We start from the raw sequence: 25,086 nt of genomic DNA, 5'->3' as shown, positions 1-25,086 counted from the left end.
AGAAGGGAGGAGTATTCCCAATTATTTGATATTAAATCATATTCAGAAAGTATAACCAGAGAAAAGCAAGCAGTGGAATTTGAGGTAGAAGTGAAAAGAAAGGATTTAAGTTTATCATGGGACTTGTAGAGGACTTCGAGAAGTTACTGTGAAAAGGTAGTTTTGTACAAAATTAGGATAAAGGCAACCATTCATAGAGTCATAGAGATGTACAGCACAGAAACAGACCCTTCGGTCCAACCCGTCCATGCCGACCAGATATCCCAACCCAATCTAGTCCCACCTGCCAGCACCCAGCCCATATCCCTCCAAACCCTTCCTATTCCTATACCCTGACAAAGGAAAGTTAGATTTCATAGCTTTCATAGATTAGAGTTAACAGACCAGCAAATGGCAGAAGGGGGGGTTAACTTCTCCTGTGTCAGGATCATTTTCCATGGTAAAATGCCCAATTTTAACTGTTAACTGGGTGGGTTTTGAGTGAATTACCACAAGGCCCAAATGTGTTGAGGAAATGGGGAGGCTACAGGAGGACTTGGACAGGCTAGGAGAGTGGACAAAGAAGTGGCAGATGGAATACGGTGTGGGAAAGTGGGAGGTTGAGCACTTTAATACAAAGAGTAGAGGTGTAAATTATTTTCTAAATGGGCAAAGGCTTCAGAAATCTGAAGCACCAAGGAACTTGGGAGCCACAGTTCAGGATTCTCTTAAGGTTAACATGCAGATTCAATTAACTCTTATGAAGGCAAATGCAGTGCTAGCATTCATTTCAAGAATATAAGAGCAGGGGTGTTCTGCTGAGGCTGTACAAAGCTCTGATCAACTCTGGGCAGTTTTGGACCCCATATCTAAGGAAGGATTAGATTAGATTAGACTTACAGTGTGGAAACAGGCCCATCGGCCCAACAAGTCCACACCGACCCGCCGAAGCGCAACCCACCCATACCCCTACATTTACACCTTACCTAACACTATGGGCAATTTAGCATGGCCAATTCACCTGACCCGCACATCTTTGTGACTGTGGGAGGAAACCGGAGCACCCGGAGGAAACCCACGCAGACACGGGGAGAACGTGCAAACTCCACACAGTCAGTCGCCTGAGTCGGGAATTGAACCCGGGTCTACAGGCGCTGTGAGGCAGCAGTGCTAACCACTGTGCCACCGTGCCGCCCACAAATGATGTGCTGGCATTGGAGGAGTCCAGAGGAGGTTTACAGAAATGACCCCATTACAAAGGGTTTGTGTATGAGGAGAGGTTGAGGACTGTGGGTCTGTACTTGTTAAGAGTTTAGAAGGATGGGATGAGGATCTGATGGAAACTTTCAGAATACTGCCTGGCCTGGATAAAGTGGATGTGGAGAAGGTGTCTCCATTAGTAGGAGACACTAGGACACAATGGCACAGCCTCAGTGAAGAGACAGCCCTTGAGAACTGAGATAAGGAGAAATTTCTTCAGCCAGGACATGGTTAATCTGTGGAACTCGCTACCGCAGAAGTCTGTGGAGGCCAAGTCATTGAGTTTGTTTAAGATAGAGATAGGTTCTTGATTTGTAGGGGAATCAGAGATTATAGTGAGAAGGCAGGAGAATCGGGTTGAGAAATGTGTCAGTCATGATTGAATAATAGAGTATAATCGATGGGTTGAATGACTAATTCTGCTTCTATATCTTGTGGTCTATTGCCCAAGAACCAACAATGGGAAAAGCTATATTAAATTTCATAACGATCCAGGTTAAGTTGGTAACCTGAACTAACTAACTTATTTTAAAAAACGCTACTTCAACATTTTTGTTTGTCTGCTGCACTTTTCGAGCATCAAGTGACAAAACGTTTGAGTGCACTTTACAGCAGCTATAAGGAGGTAACCTGTGTTTCCAATCTGATCGCAATATAATGTGCAGTCAAGAGCAAGTTCTATTAATAATGCAGTGCACAAAGGGTGAAATTGGAGCCTGGACTTCAGTGTTATGTTTCAGCCTCTATACCTTCTGTTCTCTCACAGTATGCTTGATGAGTTCTCCTATGAGTTGGATAGTACCCAGTCACGGCTGGATAATGTAATGAAGAAACTGGCCAAGGTATCCCACATGACCAGTGGTAAGTTGCAGGAGGCTGACTGTATCAGTACAGTACTTACTTCACACATTGATCCCAGGACATAAGTAAACTACTTTGGAAAGTTTGTCACTGCTCTGACCTGAGATTGAACCTGTGGAAGAGGTTTGGTGCTCTTGGGCAGGAATTGAAACTTCAAAACAAAAATCAAGAAGTTATGGCAGAGAACAACATTATAGATGATTACAGGTTTTTTTTTCCTGCTTTAAGCTAGGTTTGGGATGTGTGAGCTAGAAATCTGTAACTTAGTTTTCCTTATTTCCCATCAACTCTGTCATCTTTCAGCGAGCCAGTATCTGATCCAAACTGCTGAATCACCCTCAATCCCCGCACAAAATGCGGAGGCATGGGATTGAGGGTGATTCAGCGGTTTGGATCAGAAATTGGCTAGCTGAAAGAAGACAGAGGGTGATATTGATGGCAAATGTTCATCCTGCAGTACAGCTACTAATGGTGTACCGCAAGGATCTGTTTTGGGTCCACTGCTGTTTGTCATTTTTATAATCGACCTGGATTAGGGCGTAGAAGGATGGGTTAGTAAATTTGTGGGTGATACTAAGATCAATAGAGTTGTGGATAGTGTTGAAGGATATTGTAGGTTACGGAGGGACATAGATGAGCTGCAGAGCTGGGATGAGAGGTCGCAAATAGAGTTTAATGTGGAAAAGTGGAAGTTGAATCACTTTGAAAGAAGCAATGGGATGCAGAATAGTGGGCTAATGGTAAGGTTCTTGGTGATGAAGATGAGCAGAGAGATCTCAGTGTCCATGTACATAGATCCCTGCAAGTTGTCACCCAGGTTGATAGGGTTGTTAAGAAGGCAATACGGTGTGTTAGCTTTTACTGGTGGAGGGATTGAGCTTCGGAACCATGAGGCCATGCAGCTGTACAAAACTGGTGCGGCTGCACTTGGTATATTGCGTACATTTCTGGTCACCACATGATAGGAAGGATGTGGAAGCCTTGAACAGGGTTCTGAGGAGATTTACTAGGATGTTGCCTGGTAGGGAGGGAAGGTCTTACAAGGAAAGGCTGAGGGACTTGAGGCTGTTTTCGTTAGAGAGAAGAAGGTTGAGAGGTGACTTAATTGAGACATATAAGATAATCAGAGGGTCAGACAGAGTGGACAGTGAGAGCTTTTTCCTCTGTTGATGTCTAGCATGAAGGGTGATAGGTATAGGGCAAAATGTCAGAGGTAGTTTCTTTACTCAGAGAGTAGTAGGGGCATGGAACACACTGTCTACAACAGTAGTAGACTCGCCAACTTTAAGGGCATTTAAATGGTCATTGGATCTACAAATGGACAAAAATTGAATAGTGTAGGTTAGGTGGGCTTCAGATTGGTTTCACAGGTCGGTGAAGAATGTTTTTGAAGTTTATTGGAAGCAAGAGGATAACCAGGGAAAGAGAGAGGCTCATTAGGGATCAAAGTGGCAATCTTTTGAGTTCTGGAAGATGTGGGTGAGGTTTCAAATTATTACTCTGTACCTGTATTCACTGTCAAGAGGAACACTGTTGGCATAGGTGTTTTTGTGTGTGTGTGTGTGTGTGTGTTGGGGGGGGAGGGGGTGGTTGGGGGGTGGAGGGAGTGGTGCAGAAACGAGAGAGAGTGAGAGACCAGGAGGGAATACTGAACAGATTGATGTTCAGAAGGAGGGGGGAATTAGCAGATTTAGTTAAAAATTACATAAAACCAGGTTATGGTCCAACAGGCTTATTTGGAAGCACTAGCTTTCGAAACACTCCAGAATGCTCCACAACTACCTGATGAAGGAGCAGCGCTCCGAAAGCTAGTGCTTCCAAATAAACCTGTTAGACTGTAACCTGGTGTTGTGATTTTTTTTACCTTTGTCCACCCCAGTCCAACACCGGCATCTTCAAATCACTATCAGATTTAGTAAACTTTTAAGTTGAATACATCCTCTTGGCACAGATGAGAACTGCAGGCCACGCAGTTTAGTATCGGTGGAAGGGAAAATTTGGAAAGGTTTGAGGGCCAGCATTTATTTCCCCTTGCAGAGTCAATAGTTAATTAAGTATAGTCATCGTGACTTTTCTAAGAGGGGTGTTCTGCCTGACACATTTGATTGAATTTTTTGAGGGGCTAACTAGGTGTGTGGTTGAGAGTATTGCAGGCCTTTCAATAAGGCTTTTGACAAAGGCTTTTGCATGGGAGATTGGTCAAGAAGGTAAGAGCTCTTGTGATCAGGGAAATTTGTCCAATATGATCAAAAACTGGCAGCGATTTGCTGGGTCCTTGCTGTCCATTCATTAATTAGTCACTGTTATCTGTGAGGAGAAAGTGAGGCCTGCAGATGCTGAAGAACAGAGCTGATAATGTGTTGCTGGAAAGGCGCAGCAGGTCAGGTAGCATCCAAGGAGCAGGAGAATCGAAGTTTCGGGCATGAACCCTTCTTCAGGAAGGGCTGTTATCTGTGAATCAAGTGATGAAATAATATTTGATTTGGTAACTAGTGAGGAGGTAAGCTTTCACTTATAGGAATATACCGATCAGCTGGTTAGATGAACAGGAGAGTCACAGATGAATTTTAATCCTGAAAAGCATTTGGGTTTACTACCAAAGCAAAGGACAACACATTGGTAGGACCCTAGGAAGTACAGAAGATCAGAGAGGGACCTTTGTGTGCCATCCCTTGGTTCAAGCACCACCTGCCTACATCCGCAACACCAACCAATTCTTCCACCGTTACATCCATGACTGTATTGGTTCAGTGTCCTGCACCCAGGCTGAACTAGAGCAGTACATCAACTTTGCCCACATCTTCCATCCTGCCCCCAAATTCACTTGGTCCATCTCGGACACCTCCCAACCCCCCAGGTACCTTCCCCTGCAAATGGAAAATGCAAATCCTGCCAGTACCCCACCCCTTTCACCTCCATCGAAGGCCCCTACGAGTCCTCCTTGGGGAGAGAGGGTTCACCAGCCTCTCCTCCAACCTAGTTTCCTGCATTATGTGCTCCCAATGCTGACCAGACCTCCCAGTCACCGCCTGCTTTAATTTCCCTTTCCGACATGACCATCCTTGGCCTCCTCCACTGCCACAATGAACCAAATCGCAAATTGGAAGAACAACACTTCATCTTCCACCTGGGCACCCTACAGCCCAGAGGACTCAACACTGAATTCTCCAATTTCAAGTAACCTCCTCTCCCTTCCACTGCTCCCTGTCACCAACCAAGTTCATTCCTCCCATTGACAAACCAGATCATACCCTCTACCTGTTTTCACCTATACCCACTTCACTACCCTGCCCCCGCCTCCTCTTTTATGTGCAGCTCCCCTTACCCCCATCCTCAGTCCTGAAGATGGGTTATGCCCAAAATGTTGACTTCCCCACCTCTCGATGCTTCCTGACTTGCTGAGTTGTTCTACCCTCTTGCCTGTCTACCACACATCCCTCAAGGCAGCAGGACAAGTAGATAAGGTGTTAAGGCATATAGGATATTTGCCTTTATTGGTTAAAGCATCGAGTACAAGAGCAGGGAGTTTATGATGGAGCTGCCTGTAATGTTAGTGAATTCCCAGCTGGAGTGTGCAGTTCTGGTCACTGCACTGGGAGGTGATATGGTACAAAGGAGATTCCAACTTAGACAACATTCTGGTGAGTGATTCAGCCATGAAGACAAACTAGGGTGAGTTGGGGTTGTTTCCCTTCAAGCAGAGAAGGCTAAGGGGTAGAGGTCAACTGTATGAAACTGAGAGGCATTGACATGGGGATAGGCATAACCATCCCTACTTTACAGGAGTCAATTGCCAAAGCGCTAAGATTTAAGACGAGCCAGTGGTTTAGACTGGATTTACGGAGTAATGTTTTCACCCAGAGGGTTGAGAGAATCTGGAACTCACTACCTGAAAGAGTGGTAGAGGTGGGAGCCATTACATTTAAGAACTATTCAGATGAGCGTTCAAAGCACCATAATATACAAGACCGCAGGCCAAGTGCTAGAAAATGGAATTAGAGTAGATACATGCTTGATGACTGGCGTGGCCATGATGGGCTGAAGAGCCTCCTTCTATCCTGCAAAGCTGACTTGAGCCTGGGCTGAAGACAGGGTATCAGGGAGGGTGACAGTTGTCTGGATGGTATTTTTTTTTTGGGAGACTGTCACACCCATTTTTTAAAAATAAACCTTTAGGCTTTATTTTTTGATGGTCAGGGCAGAAGATGTGATCTCATGTCTGTGATGCCCTTGCGTGAATCTAGAAAGTACCAAGCTTTTGCTCCCTGTGTGACTGAGAGCAAGGACTGTAAGATGGATGGCAGACTGATAATGGCACTACGTTGCCAGCAGCCATTCATTGGGGTGAGGTTGAAGAAACAAATGTGACAAGTATAACCTGGAATAGGCGCTGTACTCTGTAAGTTCAAAAGACTGTGTTGCCAGCCCTGTGTTGGGGATTGGAATATTACATCATGAGTGTGAATAACCTGAATGGGAAGGGGAGTATCCAATTGCTTTGGTTCGTGAATGCATGGAATGACGGTACTAAATATGAATAAGGTTCGACAGATGGAGTTTGAGGAGCTGTGGTCCACAATAGTCAGCAGAATCTCAATCTCAAATAGTGAGGAGAATGGATAGTGGTTCAGAAAATCAGGAAGTAAAATGAAAATGGGTGGAGGTTAGGACTAAGTGTCCAGAATCTTGGAGGGAGTGGTTTGTGGAGCCTCAAGTTGAAAATGATACAAAACTCATCGCACAGAGGCGTTAGGCTCCGTGCTGGCAGTTCTGTCTTTGGACAGAACATTAAAATTGAACCTGTAAGAAAAGCAATATAATAATCACGAGGGTCTTCTATTTTTCATACGGATTAGACAAATTAAATTGGCAAAGATATTCTGAAAGCTGGGTTCGTAGAATGCTGGGGACAGTTAGGAGCAATAATTATTAAATCTTTTTTTATAGATTTTTTTATTGGAAATTTAAAATTTTTACAAGTTTGCAAAAATAAAAAAAAACTCAAGTACAAACATTGATATACAATTAAATCTTAAATAATAACCAAAATTTAACAAAAGAAAAATACCGAGAGAAAAAAAACACAACACTCAACTAACTACTAATCTAACCTACAACTAACCAGAGTGTATAATTAAGTCTCTTACATTATTCAAATAAGAGAAAGAGAAAAAAAAACAACGGATAACATAGAAATTGGAGAGTGAGATACATGCTCGGAATGCGTTAACATCAAATGTAATAAAACCCGTATTCGTGCGGGATTCCTCTCCCAAGGGGCCCCGGACCAGCCAGGTTCGCCATCTCAATTAAATAAAAGCCCTTGTTAGGATGGCCAAAATATCTGCATTTATATAATTCAAGGAGGGCTGCCATATTTTATGGAATAATTCAGTCTTTCGGTGCACCATATTTGTAAGGAGGTCGGGGGAATACATTCCATAATTAATCTGTGCCAATTCGAAAGTCCAGAGGGGCCCTCAGCCACCCAGTTCACCAAAATATTTTTCCTTGCACAGAAAGAGAGAATAGAAAATAGTCTCTTCCCATGCATATCCAGGGAGGGGAGGTTCGAAAAGCCCAAGAGATACAGGGTCCACTCTAATTTCCGTTCCTAAAATTTCTGTCAGGGTACTTGCTACTTTAATCCAGTATCTACGGATCTTATGACAGGTCCATAGGCAATGTACAAGAGTGCCTACCTCTATTTTACATTTGGGACACATTGGAGATGCTCCTGCCTTAAATTTTGCCACTCAATCCGGTGCTATATGGGCCCTATGAAGTATCTTCAGCTGGGTAGCCTGGGTTCTGTTGCAGATGGTGATTCTCCTGGCGTTTTCCCAAATCTCATTCCACGTTTCTATAGAGATTTCTAGTCCCAAATCCTGATCCCATGTTTTAAGCAGATTGTCCATGTCTCCCGCTACTTCATCATGCAGTAAATGATAAATAGTACTGACGGAAGATACCCCCATTGGCCGTAGCCAATATCTGACGCAGCTGTTCAAAAGACGTCAGGACCCCTTCTTTAAATAGCTCCCCTAAACATGAGATACCCCTGGATCTCCAGAGTTTAAAAGTGGCATCTGTAAGCCCCAGTTGAAATCCCCATGCTCCCACTATCGGAGCATAAGGGGATGTTTTATGTGAGTTGCCCTCATTTTGCCACATTATATTCCAAGCTTTAATTATGTTTAGTATTATAGGGTTTTTACAGTGATCCGTAATGATTTCCCTCTTGTCTGAAAATAAAAGGTTAATAAGTGGGCATTTTACTTGAGAAGCCTCGATGTTCAGCCAGATTGATAGGGAACTTCCCAGATTTTAGGAAATATCAGTTAAGTCCAATCCTCCCCTTGCCTGTGGAAGCTGTAGCTGCTTCAGATTTAACAGCTGTGGAAGCCACTGTTCAAGGAACCTTGTAAGCTGGCCTTCCTCTTCCCGTTCGGGAAGGCCCAGCAAACGAATATTTTTCCAACGACCTCGCGAATCGATGTCGTCAGTGTGGTTCTCTAAGGTCCGGACTCGCTGTCCGGACCCGATCCACGGCCGATTGCGCTGTAGTTTCAGAGGTCGCAGCCTTTAGCTCCGCCCCTCTGACTTGGTGCTCGATTTCCTTAATGTCTCGGTCGTGCTTTTGCAGCGCGGCCGAGAGTGAGTCCCATTGCCTTCAGGATTCTTCAATAAAAGCATCAATCTTCACATCCAGTTTGGAGATGATTTCCACGAGGCTCGCCACTGTAGTTAATTCCCCCGGGGCGGCTGCAGACACCTCTGCTGCAGCTGGAGAGGGTGGGGGAGGGGTTCCTGCTTGCTGAGAGCTGTGGGCTCCCTTCCCTTTAGTCATTTTTACTGAGGATTAAATTGTTTAAATTCAATGCTAAACAACTAATTAAGTTAAACAGTTATTTCAAATGATTTGGTGAGTGTGGTGGGGGTGGGTGACCCACTTTGCCCAAGTCTTGGGAGGAGCACTGTAGACTCAGACTTGCCCGGTCGCCGCCATCTTGAATCCCCGATTTTTAAATCTTAATATTTTGTGACGAGGCAAGTTTGGTTTCTGATCTCATTGTCAAAGGTCCTCCAAGAAAAATATGATTATGCTACAGTTAAGTTCATTGGAGTCGATGTTAAGTTTGAGATTGATCTACTCCAGTCCAAAATACGAATCATAAAGCCACTTTTGTAGTTATGAAGCAGAGCTGGCCAGAGTTGATTCGGTTAAATTGGTTCAGATTGATAGTGGTGTATAGTGTGCAACATTAAATTAGCCCAAATTTTCAACAAAAATATATTCATTAAAAAATGAAAACTCAGCAAGAAAGATCAATCTATGGTCTAATTGATATGTTAAGGAAAGTAATAGACTAAAAGAGGAGACTCATAATGTTGTCAGCCTCAACGCTATAAAGGGTGGAAAATTGAGTAATCTGGCCAAGAATCGAAGTACAGATTGCAAGAAATTTTTACAAGAGGATAAAAATCAAGAAGAGCAACTAAAGCACACATTCTTTCTTTTTAAGGAAATGGGAGCAATTATTATGGGGACTGTGGAAATTGCAGAAACATTAAAACGATATTGTGTCTTTACGTTAGAGGATACAAATTACATACTGGAGAAAGGGTAACCAAGGAGCTAAAAGTATAGGAATTTTGCAGTGTAGGCAACACAGTAATCAATATGCAAACAGCAAATTTACACTCTGACAATGCCCAGATAATCTGCTTTTGTGGTATTGATTTGAGGAATAAATATTAGTCAGCACCAATGTTTACTTGTCTTCAGTACAGGGCAAAGGATCTATTGCATTCATGTGAGCAGGTAGATAGAGACTTGGTTTAATATCTCATTCGAACGTCAGCACCTCCAACAGTGCAACATTCCTTCAATACTGCATTGGAGTGTAAGCTTTAATGTTTGTGTTCCACTCTTGGATCTTATATCTGGAACCTCATAACTTAGGTGAGCGTGTTACCAACTAAGCCACAGCTGACAATGAGGAACTAAATTAATATCAGCAGAGAAAATTGAGGGACTAGAATCCATTTCACAGGACCAAAAGGCAGCGTTATTGGAAATGTAAGACCATACAAAGTCAACATTGTTTTACAAGTTGGTAATTTTCTTTTGAGGATGTAACCAGTAGGGTGGATAAAAGGGAGCCAGTAGATGCAGTATATTTGAATTTGCGATAGGTCATAGAAGTTTTCATGTAAGATATGAACTAATAAAGTGCGGCATAGTTTATTAGCGTAAAGAATTGCTTATTGGAAGGAGTAAGGAGAAACTGGACCATTTGAAATGGACAGATTCTGATTCGTGAAATGATGTAAGGATCAATGCTGAGGCCTCAGCTAGTTACAATCTATAATAATGATTTGGACAAAGAGACTGTAAGTACGGTTTCCATTTTTGCTGTTGATACAATTCAACAAGAGGCAGAATGGTGCCAGCTGGAGACTGCGTGCTGGGTCACCTCATGAAAGGACTTTCTGAGGCTCTGTCCTAAGCAGAGCCTTCAGAACCTTGCTTGAAGTAGACCAGAACTGTATTGAAATCAAAATAGAGAAGTTTGGATAAGCCGCGCAGATCACTTAGCATATGTGGAGAAAGAATCATTTCGGGTGGATGACCTTACATCAGAAATACGAGAAGTTAGAGGTTTAGCCGCTTTTGTAGGTGAACAGATCGCTTAAAAAGAAGGGGGAGGGCAAAAAGGAGCTTCTAAAATGGGGTTGGTGGAAGGAGTAATTAAACGGCAAAAGCAATGATCTTGTAAAGTGTGTGAAAGTGGCAATAAGGCAAGTAAAACAAAGATAGGTCGGTGGAAATATAAATGGCAACAGCAGAGCCATTACCACGTGACCAGCTATTGGAAGAAGTGGGAGGAGTGGTTATGATGTGACGTTTTTGGAACCTGCGATAGTATCAAAATAATGATAGGGTGAATAGCCACAGTCTTTTCCCTGGGATAGGGGAGTCCAAAACTAGAGGCCGTAAGTTTTAAGGCAAGTGGGGAAAGATTTAAAAGGGACCTACAGGGCAACCTTTTCACACAGGGCAGTGGGTGTATGGAATGAACTGCCAGAGAAAATGGTGGAGGCTATTAGAATCACCCCATTTAAAAGGCACCAGGATGGGTACACGAATAGAAAGGACTTAGAGGGATATGGGCCAATTGCTGGCAACTGGGACTAGATCAGTTTAGGACGTGGGCAAGTTGGCCTGAAGGATCTACTTGCGTGCTGTACGACTCTGGTGCCTATGACCTCTCTGACTTCAGAGTATTATTTAACCAGGGAGCAACTGCACAATCCTGATGGGTAGAGTGATCTAGATGCTCCTGTTCATGAGTCACAAAGTGAGGATGCAGGTACAGCGTATTATCAAGAAGGCTTGTGGGATCCTATCCTTTCTTGTGAGAGTAATTGAAGAAGTTGTGCTTCAAAATGAAGATTGGTACCTGGAAATGAGTTGGTTATCTTATGAGGAGAGATTGGACAGACTAGGCTTGTTTTTACAAGAGTTTGAGTGAGGGACGACTTGATTGAAGTGTATACAATTCTGCATGCTCGGTAGACTTGGAAACAATGTTCCCTCTGTGGCTGAGTCCAGTACTAAGGTGATGTTTTTACAACTGAGGTTGCCCCTTTTAGGAGAGAGATACAGAGACATTTCTTTTTTTGTGTCGTAAGACTTTGGAGCTGTCTACCTCAGGATGTGGTGGAGGCCCCTTGCAGTCATGAGTCTTTTTAAAGCAGATATAAATAGATTCTTGTTAGGCAAGGGAATCTAAATTTATCAGGGTAGATGGGAGAGTAGAAGTCAAACTGGTAATATACTTGTTGAATGCTGGAGCAGGCTCGAGGGGCTGAATGGCCTATTTCTGCTATTATATGTTCAGTAGGATAACAGAGGACTGCTGGCCTCATGGTCTTGAGGCCCTCAAGAGTGGAAGGAAATGAAATGGAGGAGTAAAAAATGAAATCCAGTTGGTTATTACCAGAAAAGAAATTGCAGAGCCCTCCAATTAAAACTACTGCTTAGACCAGTAATCCATGCAGGATTTGTTATCCATTTATGCCAACAAACAGTTGTGTTCAGTTTGAATGGGGGAAAAAAAGGAAACTGGTTTGCTTATTTGCTGTGAGAATCTGATTGTCAAATGTTTCACATTAATGTGGTTTTTGTTTTCATCACATCTGGCTCAGTCTGTTGCTAGCACAGAGCTGCTACACGGTGTCTACTCGGACACCAGGATTACGTAGGCAGCTGGTTGGAAATCCCCAAATATGGTAGTGGTTTTGATTCGGAGAACTGAACCACAGCCGGCAGGAAGCTGTGGAATGGGACAGGAAATGTGAAGGGGAAACTTTTCCAGGAAGTGACACCAGGCGTATGTGGTTTGGGTTCAGACGGCTCTATGACTCATAGTTAAGTCTGTCTGAGAAACCTGTACCAAGCAGTATTCAACTAAAAATATAAACACAAACTCTAGGACTATGCTTAAAAAATGATCAAAGTTTAGGTTATTGAATTCTTCTTTCATTTGGGGTTTTTTTTTGCTTGAAAAGTGGTTTACTAAAGAAGTGTATGGTAATATTGCGTGGTTGGTTGTTTGTGGCTTGAGTTTCTATTCCTGATCATTGGAGCGGTCTGCTGGAAAGCTCTAACTTGGCATCATACAAGTGTTACTCTGTCTGCACAACTACCATAATCACATTGTCTGCTGTCAGCAAATGGTAGGGGACCTGTGAGGAAAAATAGTGATTTCGTTTGACAAGGTTCCCCATGGGAGACTGATTAGCAAGGTTAGATCTCATGGAATTCAGGGAGAACTAGCCATTTGGATACAGAACTGGCTCAAAGGTAGAAGACCGAGGCTGGTATTGGAGAGTTGTTTTTCAGACTGGAGGCCTGTGACCAGTGGAGTGCCACAAGGATCGGTGCTGGGCCCTCTACTTTTCATCATTTACATAAATGATTTGGATGCGAGCATAAGAGGTACAGTTAGTAAGTTTGCAGATGACACCAAAATTAGAGGTGCAGCGGACAGCGAAGAGGGTTACCTCAGATTACAACAGGATCTGGACCAGATGGGCCAATGGGCTGAGAAGTAGCAGATGGAGTTTAATTCAGATAAATGTGAGGTGCTGCATTTTGGGAAAGCAAATCTTAGCAGGACTTATACACTTAATGGTAAGGTCCTAGGAAATGTTGTGGTTCTGTTCGCCGAGCTGGAAGTTTTTGTTGCAAACGTTTCGTCCCCTGGCTAGGCGACATCATCAGTGCTTTGGAGCCTCCTGCGAAGCGCTTCTTTGATGTTTCTTCCGGTATTTTTTTTTCCTTTTTTTTCTTTTTTTTCTTTTAGTGACGAGCAGTGTCTTTCACAAGAGCTCTTTTATTTTTTTTCTTTATCAAATCTCCTGTTTATTTTTTTTTGACAAGCAGTGCCCTAACCCTTCTGTTAATTTTTTTTTCATCACCCTCCTGTTTTTTTTAAATTAACCCCCACACTACCACCTAACTGCGGTAGTGCTTATACTTTCCCTAGCACTCATGTTGTGTGTGTGCAGGTATAAGACACAGTGAGAGACACAAGGTGCACAAATCTTTATTCAGTTTCCACCACCAGGAAGATAGGAAAACACCCGGATGGCCAGTGACAAGCAGTGCCTTTCACAAGAGCTCTTTTTTTTTTAGTGAGAGACACAAAGTGCACAAATCTTTATTTAATTTCCACCACCAGGAAGAAAGGAAACACCCGAGTGGCCAGTGACAAGCAGTGCCCTTTACATCAAAGGGCAATGCTGTGTGATCAAAACAGTGAAGGGGAGGGCAAGGACTAAATCAAAATAGCGTTGGAGGGGGAAATGATGCACTCCACTCCCTGTCTTCCGGTATTTATAGTGGTCTGTCCTTGCCGCTTCCAGTTGTCAGTTTCAGCTGTCCACTGTAGTGGTTGGTATATTGGGTCCAGGTCGATGTGTTTGTTGATGGAGTTTGTGGATGAATGTTCACACATCAACAAACACATCGACCTGGACCCAATATACCAACCACTACAGCGGACAGCTGAAACTGACAACCGGAAGCGGCAAGGACAGACCACTATAAATACCGGAAGAAACATCAAAGAAGCGCTTCGCAGGAGGCTCCAAAGCACTGATGATGTCGCCTAGCCAGGGGACGAAACGTTTGCAACAAAAACTTCCAGCTCGGTGAACAGAACCACAACAACGAGCACCCGAGCTACAAATCTTCGCACAAACTTTGAGTCCTAGGAAATGTTGCTGAACAAAGAGATCTTGGAGTGCAGGTTCATAGCTCCTTGAAAGTGGAGTCAAAGGTGGATAGGATAGTGAAGAAGGTGTTTGGTATGCTTTCCTTTATTGGTCAGAGTATTGAGTACAGGAGTTGGGAGGTCATGTTGTGCCTGTACAGGACATTGGTTAGGCCACTGTTGGAATATTGCATGCAATTCTGGTCTCCTTCCTATCGGAAAGATGTTGTGAAACTTGAAAGGGTTTAGAAAAGATTTACAAGGATGTTGCCAGGGTTGGAGGATCTTAGCTACAAGGAGAGGCTGAACAGGCTGTTTTCCCTGGAGCATCGGAGGCTGAGGGGTGACCTTATAGAGGTTTACAAAATTATGTGGGGCATGGATAGGGAAAATAGACAAAGTCTTTTCCCTGGGGTCGGGGAGTCCAGAATTAGAGGGCGGGTTTAGGGTGAAAGGGGAAAGATATAAAAGAGACCTAAGAGGCAACCTTTTCACACAGGGTGGTACATGTATGGAATGAGCTGCCAGAGGAAGTGGTGGAGGCTGGTACAATTGCAGCATATAAAAGGCATTTGGATGGGTATATGAAGAGGAAAGGTTTGGAGGGATATGGGCCGGGTGCTGGCAGGTGGGACTAGATTGGGTTGGGATATCTGGTCGGCATTGTTGGGTTGGACCGAAGGGTCTGTTTCCATGCTGTACATCTCTGTGACTCTATGTATGGGCCCCTGGCATTTGTGGGACTCTTAATCCTTCAGAAGTTCTCACCTCTGGGAACAGAGGGCAGAAAAGCACCACTGACATTCACTCCCCAAGACTGAATCCACTCCCTCCCATGGAAGTGAATACAATTTGGGAAAATAGATCAGCATTATAGGAAATGCCTAGTATCACTGTTTGTAATCTCAAGCTGTCTATTCCAAAAGTCACAAGGTAACATTAAATATTTTACTTAGCTGTGTGAACACTTTTATTTTAGATTTTTTTGATTCCAAACCTATCTATCAGATTTCTTTAGTCAACAAAATGACTGAAAATAAGACTTACTTGGCCAAGTTGTGAAGCTAATTAGTACACAGTTCAGAATATGGAAGTATATCTCTGTTCCTTTCTAAAGAGTGCGCACACACACACACACACACACACACACACACACACACACTCTCATTCTCTCTCTGTTAAGGAGGAGCCACCTTTTAATGTTATAATTGAGATGGAAGAACTGCTCTGTGTCCCTCTAGTGCCAGTATGCAACAGTTCACGACATAAATATTTTACCCAGTTCTTTTAAAATTCATTTTAAATATATCAAAAATAGCAAGGCCAAAGAGAACATAGGTCCCATATGGCTTGGAAAATAATAATGGGGAACCAGGAAACTGCTGAGGAGTTGAATAAATAGTTTGGATCAGTTTTTATTGTAAAGTACACTAATATATTCCATAATTACTAAATCAAGGAGCTGAATGCATTAATGCAAAACTGAAACAACTGTAGATGCTGGAGTTCTGAAACAGGCAAAATCACAAATTGCTGGAGAAACTCAGCAAGTCTGGCAGCGTCTGTGAAAAGAAAGCAATTGATGTCACTGGGCGCTCCGAACAGCCTCCAACAACACTGTTGTTCAAACAGAAAGTAGCTCTGCAGCAGTCATAAAACTCAGGCAGTGACCTCCAGCAATTCACTGAAACACTGTGGCTTCCAAGAAATGCCATATTTAAAACAAAACGTTCCAGAGTCCAAAGTTCCCATTTATTTATTTGTTCAGACACAATCCAGGTCTCCACAGATCTGAAATTAATCTGCTTTTTTCATGATCCCTTAAAACGCTAATGCTCAAAAGAATATTTACAGAAGCCTTCACAACATTATCTAGTCTGTGTTTGTACATGTAGTAGCATTGCAATCCAGTCTCTTTTTATACTTCACCATAGGGGAGTCAGGGTTCTAGTCTGTATTTGTACTCCCTGTAGAAATGCTATAGTGAGGGTCGTGTCTTTGTGCACAGTATGGAGATGCCGGTGTTGGACTGGGGTGTACAAAGTTAAAAACCACACAACTCCAGGTTATAGTCCAACAGGTTTATTTGGAGACACTAGCTTTCAGAGCGCTGCTCCTTCCGCTCCCAAAGCCAGTGCTTCCAAATAAACCTGTTGGACTATAACCTGCTGTTGTGTGGTTTTTAACTTTGCTCACTATAAACACTTCAGGGAGGCTCAAGTTTGTCTTTGTACTTGTAGTGTGAACACGATAGTGAAGCTCCGATCTGTGTTTTGTACTTGCAGTGTGAATGTTATAGGTGTGATGGGGATCACATGAAGAAGTAGGGTCAGATAGATGCGAGGGAAGGGGGAGGGAATGGGGTGTCAATAGGAGAGGGACTTTATGAAATTTCTTTCGCTACCTCCAGTTGCTTTGGTTATGATGGTAAATATGGTCCCATATTTATACATAGCAAGATTCCACAACCAGGAGGGTGATAACGACCATATCACTGTAGATAATGGTTAAGAGGGGACTTGTGTCCCAGACATGAAGGAAGACTGTCCTGCTTTGTTTGTAAATAGTGTTAAATGTCTTTTACATCCACCACCATGGCTAAGGCATCACTAGTAAATGTGTTTCTCCTTCCAATTTGTGTAATCTCTACCAAAGTTTTATTGAAGTATGAGGGCCAAAGCATGCTCTGAAATCTTACCCTCTGCTGCTTGAAACCAGTTCAGGAGCTGTTACGAACCAAGTTTTAAGACTATATTCAATGAATGATGAATTGACCGAGTCAAAAGCTGCTGCAGCTGCCTTTATTTTGAAGACATGTGTAAAATGATATTTAAGGAAATTAATGACTTTTTGAAAACAGTGTCTTATTTTCTTCCTCAGATCGGCGTCAGTGGTGTGGAATTGTCATCCTACTTATCATCTTGGTCGTGGTGCTGATATTATTGTTCACTCTCTAAGCCGGAACTGTTTGTGTTGGAGAGGGAGAATGGAAGAGCGGACGCAAAAGGCTAAACAAGAGAACAGCCCTGTACTTTGTGGTGCATGCTTTCCATGGGTCGGCCTGGTTGTGAGGTGTTTCTCCAGCAAACATGTCCTACTAACCCGACCATTGACATTACTGTTTGCAGAATTATTGTTTTATTCCAGTCATTCATTTGCAAAAAATGCTGAAATGAAAAAACAGGTCTCTCCCTCCCCCCCCCCCCCCCCCCCCCCCCCCCCCAAAACTCTAACATGCAACTCTGAGGGAAGGAGGTCTATTGTCGGGTATTTCCCCAAATCACTGCTTTACAAATATTCCATTTTTTTTTAAAAACGTATGTTTTGGTCAACATCTTAGTGCCTTAAGCAAATGATGTAGGCAGTTTGCCATTTTAGCTCACTGGTGTATTTGACTCCTGTGAGGCAGGTATTCATGGTCGACTAGATGGAATCAGCAGTGAGCGTTTGCCTGTTTCTGACTGCACGGCTGATAAGCTAGCAACCATTTTACACTTCTGTCCTTGGCTGACCCATTGTTCTCATGAGGATTGGGTAATGAGCTGGCCTTGGGAGAAAACTGCGCAAATCAATTCCAGTCCCCCTCATGACTGACATTTAGGAGTCCATCACACTCTGATCCTGAGGGCAATTTATTTTGGCGATATTAACACGAACTGATCTTGGTCAAATCCACGTGTATTACCCAGTATTCTACCAGTTGAGGGAGTCTGCGGTCTGGTGCTGATGTCACTAATACAGAAGACCAGGCTAATGTTCTGAGGGCATCAGTTCAAGTCCCACCCTGACATCATGTGTAATTTAACTTCAATTAATAAATCTAGTCTAAGTAATGGTGACCACGAGAACCATTGTTGATGTAAGAAAAGAAACATTCGAGAACCAAATGTCCTTGAGGGAAGGATATCTGCCATCCTTACTTGGTCTGGCCTGACATGTGACAGTAATGTGGTTGACCCTTACCAGCCCTTTGAAATGGCTGGGCAAGTTTAAGGGCAATTTAAGGTGAGTACCAAATGCTGGCCTTGCCAGTCACACTGACCTGAATGAAAAGATTAAGAGTTACCCTTCCTCAGTTAGACATCAGCGTTGTTCTGATGTAGCACAGCTCATCTTTTGGAAAAAACCATTGGGACAAGGTGTATGGGCCAAGTGGCCTTGTTTGCAAAGGTGGGAGTGCATCTAAAATATTCTGAGCTCAAGAATTTCAAGCAACAACTTAGATGCACCTGCCAACTGCTCACCAGTCTCAGTGTTCATTATCTCTGTCCTCCCACTGCGCCCAGATTTCCTCTAATCTGCAAACCCAACCTGGTGTTTGCCTTTAACATCAGTTTCTTTCCAGGCAAGAACATTTCAAGAGTAAACCTTTGCAATGTGTACACAACTTCACAATACAGTTGGCATAATTAAAATGTCCTTGTGATTAGATTGCACTGAACTTTGTGCGTGTGTCACCTGCATTTTGTATCTATATTTTTGCACTGACTGTAATGAGACACTACTTTTCTGCTGTCTTTTGTTCCTCTCTGGAGAAATAACAGCTAAAGTAATTAGACTACCAGTGCTCGCCACTGGAAAAACCCTTGCCTTCCTTAATCGGGGCTGGTTTGTGCCTATAGACCTTCTCCTTGCCCATTCTGTTGCTTGCAGAAACTCTTTACTGCCAGCCTTGCTCTGACAACCTGAATCCTGCAGGGTGTGGATATTCCTAGGTTCAGTCCCCACTCAGTGCTTATCTCTGTGTAGCAGTCGTGTACTGCTTGATTTTGGAGGAAGGGACAGGATGTCAACCAGATTTCCAGCTCTCGTTGACTGGCAAGTGACCTGGTTCACTGTGTCTGTGTGGATTTTGGAAGCGAGTGGGGCGCACCTCGAATTGCAACACTGCTCATATGATTGCTTTCTGACACTCTGGGTAAATAGATATGGTTTAGGTGTCTGGAACTATACTCAGTGTCTCCAGACAAGGGTAGTGGTGATGGAAGCCTTTTGGGGAGAATTGGGGTGATGTTGGCACATGAATTTGTTGCAGCGATGATTAGCTTCAAAGCATTTAAAGAATGATCGAATCGAGGCGCTTGAAATGATTAAAGTCGTCAGGAGGATGGTTTGCGAAAACCTTTTTGCTCAGCCAACATTTAAAATTGGAATTGGCTTAATGGACAAATCTTTTTTTTTAAAAACAATGAATGTTTAATTTTTCTAATACAGTATTAGCTGACATTTAGTTGTAATTTTAAAAAAACAAACATTGGTGTTCGGGCTGTTGTGATCATTGTAAAAGTTAAATCATCCAAAAGTACTTTAATGTGGTCCAAAACCCATGTTGGATGTGATGGTACCCTCTTTGAGAAATCTGTTGGAAAGCACTTGAGGAGAAGCTTGCTGATGACACCTTCATGCAACTAAGCATTGAAGAGTAGCCCTTGCTCCCTGGAGTTTGCCAGAGGAGCAGTAAAGGAACAGTGACCAATCCCTGTCACCACTCTAGGCTACATTGTAGATGTATCTCCCAAGGTGTCTAATAGGGTGGTAGAGGGTCATGACCATGGACACTCTGTAGATGCCAAGTGTGGCACTGTAGGTAAGCAGTCTCTCCCGAGTCTGAAACCCATGGGTTCATAATTGTAATTGTGCATGTAATTGAGGTTCACGCTCCTAGTGCTGTGCTGAGAGGGTGCTGCACTGTCAATATGCTGTCTTCTGATTGATTGAGGTCCTCTCTGCTTTCTCCAGAGAGCAGAAAACATCTCATCATCATTTTGAAGAACAAGACTGACCTGGATCATGTTAATCCCACATCCTACATCAATGTATATTTTATAAAGTTATCGGCTCATTATCACCTTGTTGGCTGTGTGATCTTGCTGCGCACAAACTGTTCCCTACGTTGCAAAAATGACTACACTTCAGAAGTACTTAATTGGCTGTTAAAATGCTTTAAGATGTCCTTGAGATAAATTGCAAGGTAACTTTGTGTCCTCTGATCTCTGTCTTGCAATCTGGTGTGTAAATAAATGATGTATAGTTATCCCCTCTGCTTTGACTCCTGACTGTTCAATTGGAAAAAAAGCTCAAGAGAATGAGGGGCTGTGGTGATAAGGTGCTGTGGGAGTATAGCCCTGGGAGTATCTGGGTTTAGGTTTCCAGAGCATGAAAACCACCACTTTGCAGGCGTGTCAGCACTCCGAATAAATGCACTTGCACTAGCGCTGCGTGAGGTGTGATTTCGGCAAAGTGGGAATTAGGAAAAGGCCTCACTCAGGGTGTATTCTATGGCAATAGTTAATTTTGGAAGGAGTGTTACACTTTCTATCCTAACTATATGATGGAGTCATTCACAATTACTCCATGTGACAGGGTGCGCCCATTCACAATTACTGCACACGGCAGGGTCTTTCATTCACATTTACTTCATGTGAAAGGGTCCCGTTTTTGTGTACACTTACTGCATATAAAGGGTGAGACCTGCACCAAGAGCAGGGACAGCATCGGGGTGAGGGCTCGCACCAGGAGATGGGGGTTTCTGCGTGGGCAAAGGAAGGTCGACCTTCCCCCTCCATCGCATGCTCAGCCTACTGGCCAGCCCTCCCCACCTGAGGCTAGGAGGCTGAGCCAGCTGATGCTGGGGCCCCTGGACAAATATCCAGGCCCAGCAGTCATGTCCAGGAAGGTCAACTCAGTGGCTGGAGAGTGCTGGCCGACGAAGACTTGATGTTTGAAGGGGTAGTTCTGAGCCCCCACAGCGTCCTAGCCCTGTCTACTCACGCCCAACATCCTGAGTCAGCGATCAGTCCTGGAGGTGTCACCTTGGAGACTGCCCCCTGCTGTCACTCCAACACAATACAATGGGCCCCATCACCCATCCTGCTCTTGGTAACAGATAGTGTTCACAACTGTCAGGGATGTAGACTCTAATAACCTCCTGAGGTCTGAGTGTTGAGCCTCACCATGTCTTACTAATCTGAAAATAGATTCAAGGATTTCTTTGTACATTCTGATTTCAGTCTGTTAACCAATTCTCAGTTCGTCATATTATCCCCAATTCTGAGCTCCCCAGGCTTGATGAGTAATGATATCTTGTGCACCAATTGTTCAAATACTGTCTGTAAATCAACAGTCATAATATAAATGCATAACATTGACTACTTCTCCCTCCTCTTCTATGCTAGTTAAAACTTCTAAAAAGTATCTGAAAAAAATTATCCTGCGACAATGAAAATATTGCATTGTCTAGAAAATTAATGATGAACTGGGCACATAAAGTCTAAAAATCACACAACACCAGATTATAGTCCAACAGGTTTGTTTGGAAGCACTAGCTTTCGGAGCGCTGCTCCTTCATCAGTTACCTAACTAATTTCAAAGCTGGTACTTCCAGATAAACCTGTTGGACTATAACCTGGTGTTCTATGATTTTTTTTTAAAACAAGAAAATTAATGTATTTCTTGAATGTGGTGTGTTTAGATTTAATTGAGAGTTTTTAATTAGAAGATATTGTTGAATTGTCTGAGGGACTTGAAAGGGTTTAGAAAAGATTTACAAGGATGTTGCCAGGGTTGGAGGATCTAAGCTACAGGGAGAGGCTGAACAGGCTGGGGCTGTTTTCCCTGGAGCATCGGAGGCTGAGGGGTGACCTTATAGAGGTTTACCAAATTATGAAGGGCATGGATAGGGTAAATAGGCAAAGTCTTTTCCCTGGGGTCGGGGAGTCCAGAACTAGAGGGCATAGGTTTAGGGTGAAAGGGAAAAGATATAAAAGAGACCAAAGGGGCAACTTTTTCACGCAGAGGGTAGTACGTGTATGGAATGAGCTGCCAGAGGGTGTGGTGGAGGCTAGTACAATTGCAACAATTTAAGAGGCATTTAGATGGGTATATGAATAGGAAGGGTTTGGAGGGATATGGGCCGGGTGCTGGCAGGTGGGACTAGATTGGGTTGGGATATCTGGTCGGCATGGACAGGTTGGACCGAAGGGTCTGTTTCCACGCTGTACATCTCTTTGACTCTGAGGCAATGGCTTAGTGGTGTTATTGCCAGACTGGGTTTGAATCCCACTAGGGCAGATGGTGGAATTTGATATCATTTAAAAAATCTGGAATAAAGGACAATGATCAGGGGAAAAAAACATCTGATACCCTTTAGGGAAGGAAATTGCCATCCTTACCTAGACTCTGGCCTACATGTGATTCCAGATCCACCGCAATCTGATTGACTCTTAACTGCCCTCTGGGCAATTAGGGACGTGCAATAAATGTCAGGTATGCCCTCATCCTGTGAATGAATGAAAAAAAAATCCTAATTCTAAATGTTGGTAAACTCAAGTGTAGAAGTGTCACTATTGATTTCTGACGTCCTTTCGGGAGTGAAGTCTGAAATCCTCGCTTAAATGTGACTCCAGACCCACGTCAATGTGGTTCAGTCTTAACTGACCTCTGAAATGGTCCACTAAGCCACTCAGTCAAAGGATAACTAGGCATGGAATACAAATGCAAGCCGTGCCAGCAATGCTACATCCTAGAAAAGAATCAAAGCTAACATCACTTAATAATGGAGTGCTGCTCTAACTCTCCCTTGTAGGACCCAACACACATTGAGAAGGGTCTCAACAGCAGCAATTAAGGATTATAATTGGAGACAGGCTGCATAGGAGAAACCCAAATGTAGGAGATGTCCCAGGGCCCATGATTTCTCTCTCTGGCCCTGGATAAAGTGAGATTGAGGGGTAATTCTCTACCCTGGAAGATACTGGAAGCTCGATTGCTCAGCAGGTTCATGTCAGAGATTGGCAAGTGTTTAGATATTATTACGTCAAGGAATATGGGGGATTGTGCAAAAGGATGGCTCTGTGACAGAAGATCAGCTATAGATTTATTGAGGGCAGAGCATGTTCAGTCGACTAAAAGGCCTACTTCTATGAATCATAGAATAGGGATTACACAGATGGACCTGTCCTGTCTGTACCAGCCCTCTGGAAAAGTCATGTGCCTGTGCTCCAGTCTAATGTTTGAGGGGAACAGACCAGAGAGCGTGCCCCCAGGTTCCTGGGTGCAGTATTTGGGGGATCTTGGTGCAGAAGGTGGACAAGAGGAGTAAAGCCACAATAGATCAGGAAGTCTCCTGGAAAGGATGTGTGTGGAGCTAACCGCTGTAGTTAAGAATGGTACTATAAACCCCAGGTGCAGCCCCAGAAGAAGACTTCACGTTAGCTGTCAAGGTCATTTTTGTAACCTTGTGAATAAACCATAGTTTCATAAACTGTGAAATTCACTACACTCAATTGACTCACCTACTGTCAGACTGCATCAATCCCTCATTTTCAGCCACACATTTAACCCACTGACCTGTTTGTCAATGCAGACCAACATTGACAAAAGTGTTAGCTGCACAGACTTGGTGCCAGTTAGAAATTAAGCAACATGATAGAAGCTAGTGACTTCAGGAGAGCTGGACAAAGGAGGCAGGGAGCACCTAACCCTCTCCCAGCAATACTCCATCATTGGAAAGCTCACATATTCAAGGATAGTAGTGGGAAGTTGCGTGTGGAGGCTGAAGAAATTGGGGAGACACTGAATGAATACTTTTCGTCAGTATTCACTCAGGAACAGGACATTGTTGCCGATGTGAATATTGAGTCACAATTAATTAGAATGGATGGCTTTGAGGAATGTAGGGAAGAGATGTTGGAAATTCTGGAAAGGGTGAAAATAGATAAGTACCCTGGGCCTGATGACATTTATCCTAGGATTCTCTGGGAAGCAAGGGAAGAGATTGCAGAGCCATTGATTCCTGATGAAGGGCTTATGCCCGAAACGTCGAATTTCCTGTTCCTTGGATGCTGCCTAACCTGCTGTGCTTTAACCAGCAACACATTTTCAGCTTGATTTTTATGTTCTCGTTGTCTGAAGGAATAGTGCCAGAAGACTGGAGGATAGCAAATGTGGTTGCCTTGTTCAAGAAGGGGAGTAGAGATAACCCAGTAACTATAGGCCGGTGAGTCTCACTTCTGTTGTGGGCAAAGTCTTAGAGAGAATTGTAAGGGATAGGATTTATGAACATCTGGATAGGATTAATGTGATCAAGGATAGTCAGCATGGTTTTGTGAAGGGCAGGTCGTGCCTCACAAACCTTATTGAGTTCTTTGAGGTGACTAAAGAGGTGGATGAGGGTAAAGCATTAGATGTGGTGTATATGGATTTTAGTAAGGTGTTTGATAAGGTTCCCCATGGTAGGCTACTGCAAAAAATACGGAGGTATGGCATTGAGGGTGAGTTGGAGGTTTGGATTAGGAATTGGCTGGCTGGAAGAAGACAGAGGGTAGTAGTTGATGGTAAAGGTTCATCTTGGAGTACAGTTACCAGCGGTGTTCCGCAAGGATCTGTTTTGGGACCATTGCTGTTTGTCATTTTTATAAATGACCTGGAGGAAGGGCTAGAAGGTTGAGTGAGCAAGTTTGCGGATGATACGAAAGTCGGTGGAGTTGTTGACAGTGAGGAAGGATGTGGCAGGTTACAGCGGGATATAGATAAGCTGCAGAGCTGGGCAGAAAGGTGGCAAATGGAGTTCAATGCAGCTAAGTGTGAAGTGATTCACTTTGGTAAGAGTAACAAGAAGTTGGGGTACTGGGCTAATGGTCGGATACTTGGTAGTGTGGATGAGCAGAGGGATCTTGGTGTCCATGTACACAGATCTCTG

General features: G+C 43.5%; 1 protein-coding gene across 2 annotated transcripts in view; it reads left to right on the top strand.

The window, feature by feature from the left end:
• The window catches only part of stx6 (syntaxin 6), a 32,272-nt gene extending 11,844 nt beyond the window's left edge, over positions 1–20,428 (top strand). Inside the window, exons 7-8 of one of the 2 annotated variants that reach the window (XM_060830081.1) lie at positions 2,006–2,100; positions 17,268–17,441. In XM_060830081.1, coding sequence (XP_060686064.1) covers positions 2,006–2,100; positions 17,268–17,344 — 172 coding nt within the window. In that variant the 3' untranslated portion in view covers positions 17,345–17,441. Of the gene's footprint in view, positions 1–2,005; positions 2,101–17,267 lie in introns of both variants that reach the window. The other variant, XM_060830080.1, reaches the window with a different exon arrangement.
• The last annotated feature ends 4,658 nt before the right edge of the window (positions 20,429–25,086 follow it).

The sequence above is a fragment of the Hemiscyllium ocellatum genome, chromosome 9 (genome assembly GCF_020745735.1).
Source record: "Hemiscyllium ocellatum isolate sHemOce1 chromosome 9, sHemOce1.pat.X.cur, whole genome shotgun sequence".
NCBI classification, from domain to species: Eukaryota; Metazoa; Chordata; class Chondrichthyes; order Orectolobiformes; family Hemiscylliidae; genus Hemiscyllium; species Hemiscyllium ocellatum.
Note: the sequence above shows the minus strand (reverse complement) of the source record. Positions and strands in the feature narration are given on the sequence as shown.